This window comes from Apium graveolens, chromosome 9, assembly GCF_009905375.1.
Source record: "Apium graveolens cultivar Ventura chromosome 9, ASM990537v1, whole genome shotgun sequence".
Classification (NCBI taxonomy): Eukaryota; Viridiplantae; Streptophyta; class Magnoliopsida; order Apiales; family Apiaceae; genus Apium; species Apium graveolens.
The window spans coordinates 141,285,660-141,306,844 of NC_133655.1; the positions used below are offsets into that span (position 1 = coordinate 141,285,660).

At 35.4% G+C, this 21,185-nt stretch overlaps 2 protein-coding genes across 2 annotated transcripts; one reads left to right on the top strand and one right to left on the bottom strand.

The window, feature by feature from the left end:
- The first annotated feature begins 9,040 nt into the window (after nucleotides 1-9,040).
- On the top strand, nucleotides 9,041-11,492 carry LOC141686924 (mitochondrial import inner membrane translocase subunit TIM8-like). The gene is made up of 2 exons (XM_074492035.1): nucleotides 9,041-9,196; nucleotides 11,092-11,492. Exons 1-2 carry the CDS (start codon nucleotides 9,149-9,151, stop codon nucleotides 11,278-11,280), a joined length of 237 nt encoding a protein of 78 aa, XP_074348136.1. The 5' UTR covers nucleotides 9,041-9,148; the 3' UTR covers nucleotides 11,281-11,492.
- Nucleotides 11,493-12,373: 881 nt separating this feature from the next.
- LOC141683904 (putative protein S-acyltransferase 7) lies at nucleotides 12,374-17,448 on the bottom strand. The gene is made up of 5 exons (XM_074488704.1): nucleotides 17,242-17,448; nucleotides 15,835-16,017; nucleotides 14,398-14,694; nucleotides 13,248-13,481; nucleotides 12,374-13,143 (listed from the first exon to the last, which is right to left on the bottom strand). Exons 1-5 carry the CDS (start codon nucleotides 17,329-17,331, stop codon nucleotides 12,634-12,636), a joined length of 1,314 nt encoding a protein of 437 aa, XP_074344805.1. The 5' UTR covers nucleotides 17,332-17,448; the 3' UTR covers nucleotides 12,374-12,633.
- Nucleotides 17,449-21,185: the final 3,737 nt, after the last annotated feature.

The following is a 21,185-nucleotide window of genomic DNA, read 5'->3' on the forward strand; positions in this document are numbered from 1 at the left end:
TTGTGTTCCATTGTCAGTGACGAGGATACGGGGAATTCCATATCGGCACATAATGTTTTCCCACAGGAATTGTGCAACTTGCTTAGTTGTGATTTTGGCTAAGGGCTTGGCTTCAATCCACTTAGTGAAATAATCAATGGCTACAATCAGAAACTTCCTTTGTGCCGTGGCCATAGGGAAAGGCCCTAGAATATCCATCCCCCACATAGCAAAGGGAATAGGTGAGTTGATAGAGGTCAGCATCTCGGGGGGTTGTCTGACGACTAGTGCATGCTTCTGACAGCGATCACACTTCTTCACATATTCTTTGGCATCAGCCATCATTTCTGGCCAATAGAAGCCTAAACGGGTTATCTTATGAGCTAAGGCCCTGCCCCCCAAGTGTTGTCCACAAATACCTTCATGCACTTCCTCAAGAGCCAAGCGTGCCTCATCGGGCCTGAGACACCTTAAGTAAGGAACCACGAAAGATCTTTTATACAGAATCCCATCTATCAAAGAGTACCTTAGTGCTCGAACAGTTAACTTTCGTGCTTCAGTTGCATCGCTTGGCAACCATCCCGTCTGAATGTGAGCCTTAATGGGAGCGATCCATGACGTCCCTAGGCCTATGGGAGCCACAAGCTTAACATCTATGCTTCGCGTCTTTAAAACACGGAAGTATACACTTCCTGAACTTTCTTCTATCTCAGATGAAGCAAACTTCGATAGCGCATCTGCCTTAATATTTTCTTCCCTTGGAATGTGTTCAACATGACATTCATTAAATTGGGTCATCACAGCTCTTACTAGGCGGACATACTTAGCCATCGTATCATCCCTTGCCTCAAATTCTCCCTTTACCTGGGATATGATCAGCTTCGAGTCTCCACGGACCTTTAAATTTTTGACTCTAAGTGTCCCAGCTAGACCAAGGCCAGCTATCAGGGCTTCATATTCTGCCTCATTATTTGTGGTTGGGAAGTCTAGCTTCATAGCATACTCAATTAAGAACCCATCAGGGCTTTGCAAAACCAATCCTGCTCCACTGGAGTTTGTTTTTGATGCTCCATCAAAATAGAGAACCCAATACTCTTTACCATCCTTCTCTTTGCTTTCATTATCAATTCCTTTGTCTTGAGGTATGGTATCTTCCTGCCCCCCGACTTCTTGGTTGGGTATGGTACATTCCACCACGAAGTCAGCTAATGCCTGGGCTTTTATCGCCGTACGTGGCTTATACTTGAGATCGAACTCTCCCAGCTCTATTGCCCACTTAATCAATCTCCCACTTGCCTTGGGACTGTGAATGATATTCCTCAGGGGCTGATTCGTTAGCACCTCAATCTGGTGAGCCTGAAAATAAGGACGCAGTTTTCTCGAAGCCATTACCAAGGCTAGAGCGAATTTCTCAATAGTTGAATAATTCAACTCAGCACCATGCAAAATTTTGCTGACATAGTATACGGGTTTCTGGACTTTCAGTTCCTCCTTAACCAACACCGCGCTCAAGGCGCTCTCTGAAACAGCCAAGTACAAGAATAAAACTTCATTCAGAACTGGCTTGGCCAACAACGGGGCCTGGCCCATATACTTCTTTAACTCTTCAAATGCCTTCTGATTTTCCTCACTCCATACAAAGTCTTTGATGTTCTTTAGTGACTTGAAGAATGACAAGCACTTGTCTCCTGACTTGGAGATGAATCGTCCTAGCGCAGCAACCCTTCCTGTGAGCTTCTGAACATCCTTGACAGTTTTTGGGGGTTCCATGTCCAGGATTGCCTTTATTTTATCGGGGTTAGCCTCAATTCCCCTCTTTGAGACCATCAATCCCAAGAATTTTCCAGATCCTACTCCGAAAGCACACTTCGTAGGATTCAACATCATCTTGTGGTACCTCAGGACCTCAAAAGCTTCCCTCAAATGGGTTATGTGATCAGTCTTTACTAGACTCTTGACTAACATGTCATCAACATAGACTTCCATAGTCTTACCAATGAGATCCTTAAAAATTTTGTTTACCAGCCTTTGATAGGTGGCTCCTGCATTCTTGAGACCAAACGCCATAACAAGATAACAATAAACACCAAAGTCAGTGATAAATGATACCTTTGGAATGTCATCCTTATGCATTTTGATCTGGTTGTATCCGCTAAATCCATCCATGAAACTCAGCATCTCATGTCCAGCAGTGGCATCAATCAAAGTATCAATTCTAGGCAGCGGAAAACAGTCTTTGGGGCATGCATCATTCAGATCAGTGAAGTCTATACACATCCTCCACTTTCCATTAGCCTTCTTCACCATTACAGGATTTGCTAACCATTCTGGAAATTGAATCTCCTCAATGAAACCAGCCTCTAAGAGCTTTTCTACTTCCTGTTTTATAGCCTCTTGTCTTTCCGGGGCAAAATTTCTTTTCTTTTGTTTCACTGTCTTCCGGCTTGGATCCACGTTTAGCTTGTGAGTAATTAACTCCGGGTCTATGCCTGGCATATCAGCTGCTGACCATGCAAACACATCACTATTTTCTTGCAAAAATTTCACTAACTTCCCTCTAAGGGGCTCCTCTAATGTGGCTCCAATGAAAGTCATCCTCTCAGGATTCTTGGGGTCTAAAGGAACCGAAACCAATTCTTCTGCTGGCCTTCCTCTATTCTCATCATTTTCTCGAACATCCATATCTTCAATAGGAAGAACCTGCCCCCCGACTCCATCTGCCCTCAAAGAGGCCACATAACAGCTTCTAGCCATTTTTTGATCTCCTCTCTCTTCTCCAATCCCATTTCGGGTGGGAAACTTCATGACTGAATGGTAGGAAGAGGGGACTGCCTTGAAGGCATGTATCCCTGTTCTCCCCATGATAGCATTATAAGTTGAACTAGCCTTTACCACCACAAAATCCAGCATCTGCGTTGCTTGCCTTGGCTCCGTACCTATGGTGGTTGGCAATTTAATTATCCCTTCCACAGGACATTCTACTCCAGCAAATCCATATATCGGTATGTCGGTTGGTGTCAACTGGGAGTCGTTATACCCCATCCTTAGAAAGGTGTCGTGGAGCAAGATATCCACAGAAGCACCATTATCCACAAGGACCCTCTTAACCGGGCTATTTCCTATTATCGGTGTTATGACCAGCGGGTCGTCATGGGGAAACTTCACACCCTCTAGGTCGGAATCATCAAAAGCCAATGTTACTTCTGTCCTGGCCCTCTTCGGGGCTTCTCCAACAATATGCATAACCTCTCTAGTATATGCCTTTCTGGAATTTTTGGACAATCCAGCAGCAGTTGGACCTCCAAAGATCGTGTTTATCACAGGCCCTCGAGGTCTCGGCCCTCCATAAATGGTGTTTATAACTGGTCCTCTAGGTTGGGGATTCCGCCCCTGATCATCTTGGTCCCTCCTACGATCTTCAAAGTTCTTCCTTCCATTATTATTTCTGTCTCCTCCATCTCCAGTATACTTGTTCAATCTTCCTTTTCGAATCAAAAACTCAATTTCATCTTTCAATTGCCTACACTCATCGGTGTCATGGCCAACATCTTTGTGAAACCTGCAATACTTGCCCTTATCTAGCTTGGCGGGATCAGCCTTCAAGGGCTTAGGCCAGCGAATATCTCTGTCTTTCTCAATCTCCATCAAAATCTGACTTCTGGGAGCATTCAGCTTAGCGTATTCAGTGAACTTTTGCCCAGGTCCTCCCTTCTTGGGGGTTGAATCAGGGTTTTGTTCGGTTCTAGGATATTTATCCTTAGCGATATACTCCAAATCAGTTTTTCGTTTCTTGCCTCCAGTGGGCTCATTACTTACTACGGTCTTCCTCATACTTTCTTCAACCTTGATATACTTCCCTGCCCTCTCTTGGAGCTGCAACATGCTCTCAGGGGGTCGTTTGGCCAAAGACATCTTGAAAAACTCATCCCTAGTTCCTTGTTGCAGTGCTATCATGGCTACCTTATCATCAAGGTCTGGGACTTTTAAAGCCTCCTTTGTAAAACGATTCAGGTAATCTCTTAAGGATTCCTTAGCTCCCTGCACAAGACTCATAAGAGATGCTGAACTTTTCTCATGGACTCTTCCACCGATGAATTGCTTAATAAAAGCCTGACTTAATTCTCTGAATGATCCAATAGAATTTGGGGGTATGCGACTGTACCATCTTTGAGCCATACCCGACAGGGTTTGAGGGAAGGCCCGACATTTTATAGCATCATTCACGGGTTGCAGCAGCAGTGCATTAGAGAATGTCCTAACATGATTAGCGGGGTCTCACGTGCCATCATAGGCTTTGATAGTGGGCATCTTGAATTTCCTTGAGATATGGGCATTCATTATCTCTTCTGTGAAGGGTGGAGTTGGATCATCAGGATCTCCAAGGGGAAGGAGATTGCTTGGATCAGTTCTTGGGACAGCAACCCTTCTTCTTACCGGACCATCCAGGTCTATGATAGGAGGAGGATTTCTCCCCCTAGGAGGTATGTGGGGTCTGGTGGCTTGGTGAGCCTCCAAATCACGCCTCAGTCTTTGGATTTCAGCCTCATGAGCCCTGATCTTTTCCTGCACTTCTTGGGGATTCGCCCCTGGGGTGCTTTGGGGGCGTTGCCTTCCATCGGCCATTGGCTCTTTTCCAGGACGCCTCCTTCTCGGGGCCACTTCATCATCCGAAGATTCGGAGTCTCTCTCAGTGTATGGACCAGAAAATTCCCGATCCTCAGGGATAGGATCCAAACCTCGTATATAGGGGGGCGACCGCCCTCGTGCTTCGCTTCGCCCAGCATATCCGCTTCCTCCAACCTCAGGGTGAAGGGGCATCCCATAAGGGGGGTTAGTAGTAACAATAGTTGAATATTCATACCCGACGGGTCGAGAATTCACAGGTATATGTATTTGTTGAACTTGAGGATTCGTACCTTGAATCGGGGGAGTTGTCCCTTGTAGCTGGGGTTGAGTTGCCCCTGTCTGGGCTTCCTCCTGAGTAGATGCATAAGTTGAATGGGGAGGAACCTCCACGGTTGATGAAATCACCTGGGTTGCCTCTGATGGTGTTCCTTCCTCTATAGCTCCAATTGTTCTCCGTGTTCTCGCCATGGTTGTTGTTGTTAGTCCCACAGACGGCGCCAAATGTTATGGATAAAAAACCAAGGTTATTATTTGCTGTATTTATTACTAAGATTCGGGAGCTCAAGGCCTTTAATGGCTGCTCTTGTGTATCGTAGCTTAATTCTGCCTTTACGAGATGCCTACGTATCTCTGTATATTAGAGAATCAAGCCAAAAAACGTAGTTCTGATTTGTGGGGTGAGGCCCCTTATATAGATGTGTGAGTCCTTGAATTGGACTTGGTATAGGAGACTTGGTGGACAAGCCTCTGAATTAGGATAGACTTAGGAGTCCTAGGAAGTAGGAAGCTGATTCCTTATCCTTTTAGGTCCCCTTGAGGCTAATCTATAAGGATTTATATCCTTATCGGGACTCTTCTCAATAGCTGATTTTTCCCTTATTAATTAATTACGAAATTAATTAATAATCAGGGCTTTTGGGCCTTTTTTATTCCACCAGGCCTGATCTGGTCCATCAGGCTTAACCTTTCTGGTCTGAATATTATACATCTTATTATTGGGCCTATCAGCCCATTAATTATAAAATCAGGACTTATTTATCCCTATCAACATTATTATATCATTAATTAAATGAAAAACTAGAAAATTAAAATCGAAATTGCTCACAATTTTTTTTAATAATATTGTAGTACGTTAATATAACTTTCATTCACTAACTTAGTTTGATGTAAAATAAAATTAAGAATTAAAGTACAATTTTTTTATAAAAAAATTCTTTAAGATATTAGTGACTCAATTTATTCTCTGCTTAAATATGTATAATAAATGTTATTAGTTTTTAAAAAATTAATAAAGAATTATAATGATCATTTAGTACACGTGTGATACACTCTATTCTATTCAGCATTAAACAAATGAAAACTTATAATCTGTAGTTTGTAGTTGCTAGTACAAGTCAATATTCTGCTTTAATTATTCGAGCTATGCAAATATATTATACAACCCAATGCTTGGGAGGATGCATAGGAGAATGCATTATTTAAATGGAGGACAATCTTTTCCAAGTGCAAGACATCTTTATTATGCAAGTTGCATTATATTTTTTATTTAGGTTTAAAAGTACTAAATATTTGCCTCCCTTCTTTCATCCTCTTTGTTAAGGTTTATCTAGTTTCAAGTAAATCGAGGGGCTTCCACTGGTTTTCTCTGGTGGAAAGCCCCAACCCCTTCATTCTCTGTTATTCTCGTTTATTTCCTTTCAATAAAACCCAATTTTTTGGGTGTTTGTGTGTCTCTCCTCTTGGAGTGTGTGTTTTGTCTCTCCTTTTGGAGTGTTTGTTATGTTTTTATTTAGTCATGCTTGGGTTTATCTGGTGATGGATCTGTTGATGACGAATTTATTGATATTTTTGGTGATCTGCAAAACCTGCATCGGATCTGGGACAGTGGTGATTATTGCAAGAGCTCACCTTTCACAACTAAAGATTGTTCATTTTTCATGGGCTTACACTTTCGGCATGTCTAGAGCTGATATACGACATGTAGATAGCTGGGGTGCCTTCGGCATGTCTATAGCTGGTGTCCGGCATGTAGATAGCTGGGGTGTCGCTTCTCCAATCTCATTTTATGCGATTGGTGTTTCTGAACACCGGGCTAACCATAGTTTTTATGTGATATGGTCAATTGCGATGTTACTATTTTCAGAGATGTTGCTGCAATTTGGATCGTTTAGGATGTCTTTGATTTCGTTTTTAATTTCAAGAATTTTTAAATTCTATGTGTTAAACGATCAGGAAATAAATCATCTAATTGTTTTTAGTATGTTATTTGTTTTATCACCTGGTTGTATCGACAGTTGGGGGTTTGTCCCGACTGTACTATATTCAATTTAATGAGAACTTTCTGCATTTGTCAAAAAAAAAGTACTAAATATTTATTTATGCATAAATACTTTTTTTGTCATTTACTCCACATCAAATATATTACACTCTAATTTTTATTAGGCTAAATTATGCACTACAACTTTATTTTTGAATATATTTTTTAGATAATATGTGTTCTGCATGTTAAATTATATTTTTTTATTTAGATTTTAAAGTACCACATTTTGTTTATAAAAAATCTACAATATGTATGCACTCTATTTTTTCTAATATATTTTTTACATAATATTTGATTCTGCAAGTTGTATTATATTTTTTATTTAGGTTTAAAAGTACTACACTTTATAATTTCAAGTACTACACTCTCTTTATAAAATTCTATTATATGTTCTACCTTTCATTTTTTTTAATATATTTTTTCACATAATATTTTATTCTGCAAGTTGCATTATATTTTTTATTTAGGTTTAAAATTACTACACTTTATAATTTTAAGTACTACACTCTATTTATAAAATTCTATAATATGTTTTGTCTTTCATTTTTTGAATATACTTTTTCACATAATATTTTACTCTGTGAGTTACATAATATTTTTTATTTTGGTATAAAAGTATTATATTTTATAATTTAAGTACTACATTCTATTTATAAAGTTCTACAATATGTTATGCACTTTTTTAATATATTTTTTCACATAATATTTTATTCTGCATGTTGCATTAATTTTTTTGTTTAGATTTAAAAGTACCAACTTTTATAATTTGAAGTACCACACTCTATTTATAAGGTTGTATGATATCTTCTCCACTCTATTTTTTTAAATAAAATTTCACGTAAGATTGTAATCTTGTTACATTATTTTTCTTTATTTAGGTTTAAATGTACTACACTTTATAATTTAAACTACTACACTCTATTTATAAAATTCAGCACTCAATTTTTTAAATATATTTTTCATATAATATTTATATACATGTTACATTATAGTTAGGTTTATTAGTATTAATCTGTCTCTCACTTTGCATTCATCTCTAACAGCACAATCTTACAAAATCTAAGGGCAGTTATACAGGTCTCCGGGGTCTCCAAAAAATATTGGTCTCCACTGAACCCATATATATATTATTAAATATTTTTTTATAAAATAGTATTTAAAAAATGTAATAATTTTAAAATAATCAGTACTTTTATTGATCAATTTTTTTACATTATAATTTAATACATATTTTAATTTGTAATTCATTTGCATTATAAATCAATTTCAATATGATTTGATATTAAGATTATAAGATATTATCAATGTTTTTATATATTACGAATTAGTAGACTATTTGTATATATCTATATATTATTAAATATTTTTTTATAAAAATAGTATTTAAAAAATATAATAATTTTAAAATAATCAGTACTTTTATTGCTCAATTTTTTTACATTATAATTTAATACATATTTTTAATTTGTCATTCATTTGCATTATAAATCAATTTCAATATGATTTGATATTAAGATTATAAGATATTATCAATGTTTTTATATATTATGAATTAGTAGACTGTTTTTTATTTTAAAAATATACTAAAAATATAAAATTATTATTTTTAATATCCCCGCATCACCGTGGGAATCCCCGTTCCGGAGGGAATCGGTAATGAAAAGAATTCCTGTTTAGGATTCAACGTGTATTCGGGGATCAGGGCGGAGATAGTACTTCCCGACCCCGAAATGACTCGATGCACATCCCTGCAAATAAATTTCAAATATTTTAGTTATAATGATATAGTTTTGATTTTTTTATCGAGGTAAGTTAAAATCGAACTCTATGATAAAAATTAAGTCCTCAACACTTAAGTTATCTAATACCGCTGCAATAGTATGTATGAAAACAAAAAAAGGTAAGAAAATCCTGTAAAAAAATTAAAATAATTATTTATTATATTCAAAAATTATTTCGATATAGATACAAGTTTATTCGAGATAATATATAAATATATATATACAGGTCGTGCCACGCTAGTTTACTTATAAATTATACAATACTTTTCAATTTAAGTAATAAGTTACGTTTTTTTTTAATCTTAAACGGCCCATTATTATGGGAAAATGTATAAAAAAACTTGGCCTATGTGGGCCGGAGCCTATTTATCAAAGTAAAGTAGTTGCTCTCCTTACAACTAGGGTTTTTGTGTGTCTGTGTTTTTTGAGTCGATACACTTCAATGGATCCTTCAGCTTTAAGTTCACCACAAATGCAGCAATTCATCAATGTAAGCTTCTATTCTTCATCCTCATATATCAATATAGATATATAACTTTATAATTTAATATACTTGCACACACACAAATTTTCATTCACAAAGAACTATATATCATGTGGATCGTTGATTTTTATATTTACAATTTCGTTTCCCTTTTTTTTTGTACTGAAAATATGTATCGTTTTCGTGTTTTTTTAGTTGAAATTAGTTTGTTTTTCTTTTGCTCTTTTATTTCCGCAAAATTTAATATCAACTTGTAAATTAGGATTCTAATTTAACCTTATCTGTTTGGCGAAACTATGGTTTAGTTGATCACACCTATACATTGTGGAAGGAGCTTTGTTATTAGGCTAAATAAGAATGCTAATGTTTGCTCCTAAATATTTTTTAGAATGTAATTCTCCGTTGGTTAGATGGGATCGATATTAGGTAGGAGTGAATTAAATTTTTAAGTAATACTTTGTAGGTTATTATTCAGAATTTCTGTTCCTCCTTCCATTGAATTAATTTAAATTTAGACTACAGATCAATCCCAAAATATATGTATTTGAATGCTTTATTCTTTCTATTGTTCTGTCAATCCTCTGACCTGTAGAATTTGCAAGCTTTCATTTATTTTTTCACTTGTCTTTCCTTTTTGATTCTCCATAACTTTCTTCAAATTTTCTCCATACATTCTGTCTCATTACGTGCTCTTCATTCGATGGGGCATCGAATTTTCTTAGAAAAAGACTGTCTCCTTGCAGGAAAAGCAAACGAAATAAAGTAAAAATAAGTGGAAGTAGAAGTGGTGAGATTACTTTTATGAAGTTTATAAAAAATAGACTAACTTTCATCAGCATGATCATATTATAGTACTAAAAGCCGGCCTGGAAGTAAAAGTAGGTGTTCTGTGGTTTAGCTGTTAGACCTGATTTGTGTGCTTTTGTATTTTGAAAATATAGAAAATTTTTGTCTTATTTATATTACAAAAGTAGAAAACAAATTAAATTTTATATATACTATTTCATTATGATAATTATTCTTCTGTACAAAATTAGTGTACAATAGAGTAAGATTAATGGTTATGAAATATATTGCGTTAGCTTCAATACATATAAAACAGTTATTGAAATTGTGCATTAGAGAGGAGCAATGTGAAGAGAGCCTTCAATTGTCATCATTGATGCACGTAACTTAATGATTCTCTTATCTTCGCAATAGAGAGTTGCTCTTATCCCCAAGATGCCTTTGTGGCTTCTGAATGCATTTAACTACGGTATAAATATTAATATATATAGTATTTTACCTTTATTTTCTGTAAGTCAAAGACTATATTAAATTGTTATTTCTTTGAACTGGTATATGTTTTATACTTCTTTCTTGTATAGACCAACCATGTATTCTTAAATCATTAGTATATTTCATGTCTACTGATGTATAAGGCATTTACTGGATAAGTGCAAAAATAATTAATGCTTCTTGGTTCATTATATAACTACCGGAGCCTGTCTAGTTTTGAAACTATGCTTCGTAGGCCAAACATTGTGTTTTTCCTCGTTCAAATGGGAAAAATTAAAAGAACTCGTTTTATATTTGAATACTGTGATTTATTTGCCTGGTAAAATGTTTATAACCAGGGTTGTCCTTATCTTTTTTCTAATCAAGCTTGTTGCCCATAAGCATTGGCAAAATTTATAAATTTCCATGTTTCTTGTCTATGGCCTCCACAATATATACGCAGGTCATTGCGTGCAGGTCTGGAACTAATTCTTCTACTTACCAAATGAGTACAAGTAGCTACCGCGGAGACTGTGCACTTTCAGATTGCTAAATGGATACGTTTTCTGTTTTATATTTCAATATTAACTCACTTAATGTAAAGCTTCCTCTTTACCATCTTCTCTGTTTCTACATCAATGCAGCAAGAAAAGGAAAAGGCTATGCTAAATGAAATGGTGGCAAAGCTTACAACTGTCTGTTGGGATAAGTGTGTGTCTGGCACTCCAGGAAGCAAGTTTAGCTCTAGTGAATCAAGTTGTCTTTCCAACTGTGCCCAGCGATACATGGATATGAGTATCATTATTATGAAGCGGTTCCAGTCCATGCAATGAAGATGGAAAAGCTGCAGATCTGTTTTACTCTGACATTTCTTGTCTTAATCAATTGCTGGATTAAATTATCTTACTATAAACTTTTGAGTTCGCCTTGAGTCGAAAATAGTTTCTCTCGGAATCCTTGTAATATGTGAATTTGGAGGCTGTATGGAACCTTTACATTATGATTAATGTGTGGTATTAATTAGATTTATATACAATTTAGATCAGATCATGTTGTTTTTTGACCTTATTCCAAAAACTTGCATATGGCGGTTCTTGTGGCGATCAAGGACGTTTTTGAAGTCCTTGTTAAGAATCAACTTTGGTTCTCCAGGTCTTGAATTTGCTTAGGGACCTGGAGAGGGGTGATAGTAATGAGACATATTAACATATCGATACAGTATATGCAAGATTGACAAACATGTAAAAATGGAAGATTTTTTGGAAGAAAATGAAAATTTTTGCTTCCTCTTTATTTCGTCGAACCACCTCTTTTATTAGTTATTCATAAGCAAAGAACAGTCTCACTCAGAACCTCTTGGTCTAACTCGCACTATTTATGGGATTTGAAGGAATGTGGGTTTGTTTAATTAGCAAAAAAAACACCATCTCATAATTCTAAATCACCAGCATTTTTTATTTGGATTTTTTTTATTTTGTTCTATAACAATCAACCATAAGTAGGCCGTGCATGGGTGTTTAAACAAATTACCCTTATATTCGGGTGAAAGACAAATTTAACCAGTTTTTACACAAAATTGACAAAAATAACCAATTTCTGAAAAGTTGGCTAACTTTAGCCGATGGGATACCCAACTGTCAGTGGAGTATCCACTTTATACAAGATACCCAACTGGCAGTGGAGTATCCCATATATGAAATATCCAACTACCAGTGGAGTATCTTATATAAATTGGGATAGCCAACTGACACTGGAGTATTCAATCGGCTAAAATTGACCACTTTTTTCAGGATGGCTATTTTTGTTAAATTTTTTAAAAAATGAGCTATTTTTGTCATTTTTTCCTTATATTCCACCTAGGCGGATCGGATCAGACTTCAATGATCCTGCCATGATAACAGTTTTGGTAGAGGCGAGAGTAGCGAGTATATAATTTTTTTTACAAACAACATTAATATGACATTACAATGTTCTTTATAATAAATTAATGACACGGGCAAATCTTGACAAAAGGAAAGAAAACTTGTTGCAAGCACCTTGAGAAACAAATATACAAACAGCAGCATACCTAGGTCCAACCCCATCATAGCCTACTCAAAATCATAAAAAATATCTATTTTCTGATCTTTACCCACTTCCACCGGGCTTTTACTACCTGTTGATTTTATAGCTCAGTAACTTGTTGGTCATTGCCAGTCCCTTGTCAAGTTCTTGTCATTGCTGTCAGTTACTCGGTTTGATTCCCCAGATGCCATTGCAACTACATCAGGTGGTATATTTAAAGTTCCACTTCTCCTCCCCCAACTAGATCGCCTAGGATGTAGAATACTTCGGCCTTCTGTACCTTCCACGTCAATTATTCTGCTCAAGTCCCGTGAGTCCTCCGAGCCTCCCCTATTCAGACCATCATCATTACTGAGTTCTCCTTCAATTTCACTGGGTCCTGTTGCAGTGACATCCCAAACTGGCTTCCTCCCAGCTTCTACATCTCCCGTGGTTTTCTCTGAGTTCTGGCTAACGAAACCTGCACTGAGTGACCTGGGTGGAATAGCAGGCTCTTTCTGCACTTTTCCCCTGAATTTGTTCTTAGATGCGGGAATACTGGTAAAAAATATCTCCTTGAAGTTCTCAAAGACTCCTCTGTTATATGGATTGTCTCGCCGATCATATCGGTATCTAAAATTTTCATAGGTAGACTGCAAAAAAAAAACCCATTGCTCAAATTAACATACTTGGAAATTTACTCTCTGCATCCACAGATTAGTACGGATCTCAATGTATAAACTTTAATTATCATTACCTGGTTTGTACTGATTAGATAAAGATGGAATACTGTAAGGCCACCAACAAACCACACTGCAATGAAGGTGTATATTATTAAAACAATGGAGGCAGGATAATTGGTCATTGCCTTCCAGATGGATGTATTCTCCCTATCCTTTACTCTCAAGATGAAGACCCAGCAAAAACCAAAGACATATAGGCAAAGAAGCGTTGCTGAAGAGACAAACATGAAAAAGAAACGGTAGTTCCGCTGCATGCAGAAGAGGGGAGAACCATCTACGTTAGACACATGTTTTTTATTTCAGATGAGATATATGCTTTAAACTAATGCAACATTATAACTGAATCATCATTGTAAGCCTATGATGGAAAGACGAATACAAGACTAAAGCTAGGTAGTTAGAAGTGAGTAAAAATCTTGTACCAGAGTAAAAAAGAAAAGGAATAATAGAAGCATGAATTTAGCGAGGAAAAACTAAAGCATGATGCTTCTGGGTAATTTAGATTCCCATGACAATTACCAGTAGAGGTAACAGAAGAGGAGATTACAAAAAAGAGGCCCGCAACCTGTTACATTGCTTAATCATAATATGAGGAACTAGATAAAGCAGGCCAGTTACAGTACACTTGTAAGAAACTTTGAAATGAAGTTCTTCAGAAACCAGCAAAAGTGTTAACTGTCTATGTCATCATATTAAAAATAATAGATGAAAAGGCATAGAACTGCACATTACCCATCCAGAAATGTACTACCACTATATGGACGGAAGAATGGTGGTGAAGGGACCAAAAAGTCACCTCTCACTTAGATAAAGGTGTCTCCTTTACTTATAAAATAGAAGAGAGATCTGACCCGTGACCAATATCAGAAATAAAAATTAGAAAAGTTTTATGTATCTTTTATGAACACCTTGTTACTCGAAGAAATTAGCATAAACTTATTTAGTAAAGGGGTCTTGAACATTACTTTTTAGCTATACCCTTTATATAATAGAGTACGATAAAGTGTTGTTTGCAGATCAAGCAATAATCAGGTGATGGTAGAGAAACATTAGATGGTTCAGTGCAGCTTCAAAACTAGAAGTGTTAGTTACCAACAGGTTTACACTGTCAGTCAACAGAACTGGAGAACAGCTACATATGGTAAGAATAGTAAGACAACTTACTAATCCAATACATTGTCCAACCCAAGGGCAGTGATGGTCAAATCTCTGCACACAGTTGTTGCATATTGAGCAATGTGAACAACGAGGAGGCCTATAAAGCATGCAGGTATCACAATATTTGACTTTCACAGTTATACCATTGACAATTACATCTTTGATGCGAGGCAAACGTAGTGCTGGAGTTTGTCCACCCCCAACCTCGTTGCTCCCCTCGTAATTTTCTGGCTCTGGAGGATGTGCATTGCGAGGAACTATACCAGGATCTCTTCCGGAAGTAAGTAGAAGAAGCACTAACACCTAAAAAAATTCAATAAACACATCTTCTCAAAATCCAGTATCACAAATATTTGATAACTACATCCAAAAATAAAATTTGTCTTGATCAATATATCCCATATCATTTGTTAACCACATTCTAGATGCGGTAGACTTGACAATTACATGTTCTTTCGAAATTTCAAACTATGAGATCAGTTGGAACTCAAAACGGAAATAAGTGTCTTAAATATACATGGGATTTAATAGCCTCATACCTGTGAACTAAAATGACAAAGTGGATTTACAAAAGCAATAACATACACAAAGGACGAAGCAACATGATAACTAAAAGTCTAAAACAAATTCAGGCCACGTCCTACCTAATTGTTAGTGGATTTATCCTTTTCTATGTCAGTGAACTTGTAACATGTAGTGAGCTCTCACACCCTCCAAGACATTCAACCCCCCTCCCCCTTTCCCTCAACTAGAAACAAAATCTTAACTTATAGATAGATAGTTGACTAGGATGAGAAGCAATATGATAACTAAAAAAAAATTCAGGCCACGTCCTGCCTAATTGTTTTCTCTGCCTTCAGCATCAGAGTTGTAATTTCCCGAAAAGACAGATTCAGATTCAAATTAAAAATATTGAAACATAACAAGAATCTCCTCTTCCAAGTTTTTTGATAAAAGCCAGGAAAATATTTTTCTACTATTGAAAAACACGCACCACAAGTTACATTCTCGTTTGGAAGTACGGAACTAGCCTCCTTGCATTGTAGACGATTCTCATGCTTAACTTGAGTTTAGCACTCCAAATGGAAGCTCTGGCTTTCATAGTACAAGCCTGTGAGAAGCAGCCTCTCAATCCATTTAAAACAATTTGCCTAGGTTGGTTTTATATAGATGTATGTAGACTAATAAAGTAATCAAGATTCAGGATTTAATAGAAAACAAAGATATATTAAGATTTTTAGTTTATCTCATAAATTAGTCTAAAGAGACTTTTAACTTCAAAGCACTTTACAAAAAAGGCATAAAGAAGTTATTTATACTTCTATGACAATTCTAAAATATATTTGGTAAACTATGCACGTTTCAGTGTAGCTTCAGTGGCAAATCAAAGTAAGAGAATATTTCCAGGGCAGGATAAATTTGGATTTATAAAGCAGGACTCACATAAATTGTGAATAGAACAGTAACGGAAATGATCCAGATTCCAAAACTATCAGAATATTCATCCATTAGTTTTCTGCCAATGAACCCGCAAAAAATGGCAGCAGGAACTGCTATAAGGAATATAGTTAGGAAGATTGATCTTATGTCTGGTCCAAAAATCAACCTTCCCTGAAGAAGAAAAACCTGCACGGAAGTAAAAAGCAACTGTCAAACTGAGAGAAGTATGTCAACTGTTTGCTTGCTACGACAACAACTTAATAACAACGGCATTGTAATTGCTTCCTGGAATGAACCGTATGTACACATAAAATTTCTTCTTTTAATGCGGTCATAGACCATACTCACTCTTATGCTTAAATCTCTCACAATGATCAGTTAGGGAATTATTATTAAATGTTTAGACTGGCACGACAAAAAATAGTAAATCTTGCTTGGAACAACTCTGTGCCCTTTATAACCATACCCAATGTACAAGGCTGGTGCAGGGTCTAGAGAAAGTACTGATGCCCAGGGTCTTGCCCTTCTTTTTTTTTTGTTTCTCGCAAAGAGGCAATTTTAAAGTTTGGAACCTTCCATATATGCAAGAAACTACACATGCTTTTTTGCTTAGAACTTAGAAGGAATAGTAAGAAGGATTGTGAATATAATTGAAGGAAAAGATAATGATTCGAAGAGATAATACATAAAAGAGTGAAACATTTCTATGATGGGATTTGTGAAAAAATGGGTATAGAGGAGAATAGAACATTTTTCCAAAATGGCAGGTCTGTGATCTATTTTCAAATTGGTAGGAATGGAATAAAAATTGTGAATTACCTTCAAAACGTACAAATTTAATTCCATTCCCTCCCAATTCCATTCCTTCAAACCAAAACGAAGCGATAACTAGAGTCTTCCAGTTCCATTAAAGCAACATATAACATCCAACGAGGAATCCAGCAACTATTCAGTTCAAACGCAGCTTGTAAAACTAGTGAGACCCATTTGATTTCGGAGAATTTAGTGCTCCAGCTAATTACTAAATACCCTTAACCGGTTCCACTTTTAACAACATGTACATTATTAATTTATTCTGCATTGTAATCCATAACATAAAAATTAGTTGCAATGTAACGCCCCACGCCCAACTCCAAGTCCTAAAGCGTATCGGATCGTTCACAATTCACCAAACCCTATTTAACAAATTTAGTTTTGTACACATTAGGTGAAAGTGGGGGATTCAAATTAAGTGAATTACAAGTCTTTTTTTGCTAAATAAAAGTGAATTACAAGCTACAATTGATTAATATACATACAATAAAGAGGCATATATGAACAAGTTCAATTAGAAGACAATAGAGAGCTCAGCTCAATCTTGCTGTATAATAAAACTGATAAAAATCAAAAGGAAGAGAAAAGATGACTTACATTGCTGCCTTTCCATGTCTGGTAAGTACGGAGGGGAGCAGATCCGTCGTCGTTTGAATCGGAAGGTTTGGGCGGAGGCACTACATACATCTCTCTCTCTCTCTCTCTCTCTCGATCTCGCTGGGTTTTTAATTACAAAATAGAAACTATTGTTGAGAGAGGCAGCTAGTTGAGGCAGTAGTGCTAACTAATTTGAGAAAAGGCAAAGAAAGGCGGCTGTTTTTTGACTTTTCCCATATTATTATTATTATTATTATTATCCCACTTCTCTTATATTATTTCCTTTTTTTATTCCGGCAATCATCGACGAGCGTCCAAAAATATTTATTCGTCAGCGACTGGTCAAAACTCTTGAATTTGAAACTTTTTTTTTTGTTTCAAAAAATTCATTACTTTTAAGGGGCGTATTGAATTGAAATCTTCATTTTTTTTGGTTTTCTAAGAATCTTGAACGTATATATAAGTTGGTTTTTTTCTGAGGATAATCAATTAAGATTTTAAAAACTTAGAATCAAGATTCTAAAAATTTCTTTAAATTGTTGAATTATTCGCGTTTTATAATGATTGTCCACTTAAAATTGCAAAAAACTCTAACATGGGTGATAAGAATATATTAGTATTCATACTTATTGTATTGAGTATATTAAATACATAATTGTTTATGTTGCGAGTAATTTTAGCTACTCAAAAAAAACGTTGTAAAATAACAAATGTCATCTTTTAATTTGTGAAATTTATATTAATACACGAGAAGCCATTTAATTTACATGTGTACATTCACGTTGACAACTTATCATTCTGGAATGATTTTGAAAACTGTTTTTGAAACTGCAGCATTTCTCTTATGTTATATATAGTTTAGTTTTATGATATAAATTGATTGTATTAAATTGTTTAAAAATATCATTTAAAATTTACTTAATGATACATTTTGATCGATTACAAATTCTATATATATAATTTACGAATTTAGAAATTATTGTGTAACATATGTATGTACGTAACAAGATTAAGTTATATTGACAGACCTCGGGATAAGTTGTATGATAATTTATACTTGTATTTCGTAATTGTATTTCTTGAGTCTGTAAAATTGTTAAGTAGATTAGACCAGAGGATTTTTCTATGAACATTCTTCAAGTTAAGGAATAAACTCTGGAAGAAGATCAATTCTTGATCATGTCTCAGAGAGAAGTGTAGCAGTTTGGATTTGAATAATATTGTTCTAGGAAAAATGTTTTAAGTCGGATATCGACAAGTCACAAATCAAGGAATATCGAGAAGTCTGTCGAGAAGTCCAAAATGACTTATAGAGAAGTCCCAAGAGATATCGAAAAGTCATTTTTTCATGTAGAGATCTCAGATATCGACAAGTCAAAAAGTCTATGTAGAGAACTGGAGATGTCGACAAGTCATTTTTTCATGTACAGACCTAGAGATATTGACAAGCCAAATCTTCATGTAAAGAACTAGAGATGTCGACAAGTCAAAAGGCCATGTAGAGATGTCGATAAGTTATTCTACATATAGAGAACTGGAGATCTCGACAGGTCAAAGACACATGTAGAGAAATCAAGATATCGATAAGTCATTATACTTATCGATATGTGACATCTCTACAGAATAAAAGAGATCTCGACAAACTATGTCAAAATTCAGAATATAGACAAGTTCAAAATTCAAGATTATCAGTCAACAAACAGTTCATTCACTGAATTGGAAAGACTACAAACACTACACCATAGAATGGCTATGGCAACTACTTTTTAAAAAAGATGTCAAAAACTGTTGCTATTGGGAGGGCACAATATATATATTGCAAGAACTGTTAAAATCATTGCAATAGGAGGAAAAAATTGGATGAAGTTAAAAAGTTATGTTCTATTGCAATATTTATTTTAAATTGTTGCAATGTATCAAAATTTCGGCCTAAAATTTTTGGCGGGCTTTGAAATATACAAGCGGGTATCCTATCGGGCTTATCAAAAATAATAAAACAAAAATAAAACAAAAAAATAAAAGTAAAAACATAGGACAATAATTCGCTCGGACAGAACATACTCACCCAGACACAGCGCCGCACGAGAGAGAGACGGGGATCGAAGCTCGAAGTTAAATCGATTGAAACTTGAAGAAGAGAAAATCAAGGTGGAAGAAGCGTGAAACTGCAAAAAGGTAAAGCATCGACCCTATATGTTCTCCCCTAAATCGATTATAAGTTTGGGTTTAATCGAGTATGTTTTTTTTTTCTTTTCAAATCTTAATCTTGTTTTATGGGTTCTTACGATTTTTATTTTTGCGTTTAGGTGTTTGTTCTTGATTTTGTTAATTTTTAATTGGTTATTTGTGTTCACTTTGTTGTTAATTTGAAGATGTGGATGACAATGATGACTCGTTGTTCGAAACTGCAAGTACTTTTTCAAAATTAGGAATTCAAGTTAATCCAACAAAGTCACGTACAGATCAGATGAAATCAGATGAAGGAACTGATTCTTATCTGAGTGAAACAAGGTAATATATAAGCTTCAATTGCTTTCGTTGTGTGTTTTATATTTTAAAATAATATGTTAGAAACTCGGATATTTTTTAAGAAAATTATAGTAATCAAGAAGATGAAAGGGGCGAAGAAGATACCTGCAACCAAGAAGGTTGATTCTGATTTGGACTCGAACTCCGACTGGGAGGAGAATATAAGCAGGTCTCCGGTGGACATAGTGGATAACTTTATAGTTTATAGTGGATTTCAGTAGTAAGAAACTTTTATATATAGTTCATTATAAACTTATATAGTTTATAGCTTAACAGTTTGTATTAACAATGATTGATACTCAAGTATCAATTAATGATGATATATAAGGTTATGTAGGTTATTTGGATGTACTTGGGATTTAATAAACTATATTGGTGAACTATAGTTGCATCCTCTGTCATCTCTACTAGATATAACACCTTTCTCTTTCTTTCTCTCTCTCTCTCTCTCTATATATATATATATATATATAAATATATATATATATATATATTGCAGAATACAAAGTATGAATATGTTGGTTTGGTGAAGGCATATAAGCAAGCTGCTAACGGTTTCCATTTTACAACTCACTTTAAAGTCCGCTTGCATGGTCAAGATGCCATCGACTTTCAAGCTATCACATTCCAAGAAAGGCGAGGCCCAGAAACAATAGTTGTTCCCGTACATTTTAATAATGTCTACCCTCTGCCCCCAATAAGGTGACTCATTTTCTTTCAATCTCCTAACTTTTCTTTTATTCTCCTCATTGTACCTTCCTGCATATTTAAAATACTGTTACAGAAAGAATGAAATGTTATAAAAATCCAAATCACTGATTGAATTCCACTCGCATCTTGCTTATCTAACTTTCTTACGGTATACATGTTGCAAGTGTACTTTATATGTAACACCGCACCCACTCTTCCATGCTCCCTTCTTTTTTCTTTTTTCCCTTTATAATGCCAAACTACTATTATGCACCCGCCACTTATATGAAGTAAAAAGCAACAACCCTGTTACTTTTCGATTGTTGCCTTCATCCCCATCATCTCAGATACCATAGGTAACCTAGTTGTTTGTTTTGACGCCTGTGCTTTTTGAGCTTTATGTTGTATTTCCCCTTTTTTGCAGTTGATGCCCAGTCACTTTGCTACCTCAAGTATGTGGTTCATCCTAGGAGAGGCCTTATCTTTATCCATCTATATCTATCTATATAAATATTTATCTATCTGCAACTTATTTTGGCTAATATTTATAACCAAGTAGCTTCAAGACTTATGTAGTTATTTTGCCTAAATTTATGACCAAGTATGCTTGTAAGACGATATTGGAGCCTAGTGATTATATAAATTATGTCTTACTTCCGTCTAATGTTTATATAACTTTTTTATAATGAATCTGTATCTACTCATTGTTATATATATATATATAC

Excerpts from the sequence above, each read along its gene's own strand:
- LOC141686924 (XM_074492035.1), top strand. The coding sequence starts at position 9,149 with ATGGATCCTTCAGCTTTAAGTTCACCACAAATGCAGCAATTCATCAAT. Across the intron at positions 9,197-11,091 it reads AAATGCAGCAATTCATCAAT|CAAGAAAAGGAAAAGGCTAT; the intron begins GTAAGCTTCTAT and ends ACATCAATGCAG.
- LOC141683904 (XM_074488704.1), bottom strand. The coding sequence starts at position 17,331 with ATGTATGTAGTGCCTCCGCCCAAACCTTCCGATTCAAACGACGACGGA. Across the intron at positions 16,018-17,241 it reads AGACATGGAAAGGCAGCAAT|GTTTTTCTTCTTCAGGGAAG; the intron begins GTAAGTCATCTT and ends ACTTCCGTGCAG. Across the intron at positions 14,695-15,834 it reads CTGTTCTATTCACAATTTAT|GTGTTAGTGCTTCTTCTACT; the intron begins GTGAGTCCTGCT and ends GAATTTTTTTAG.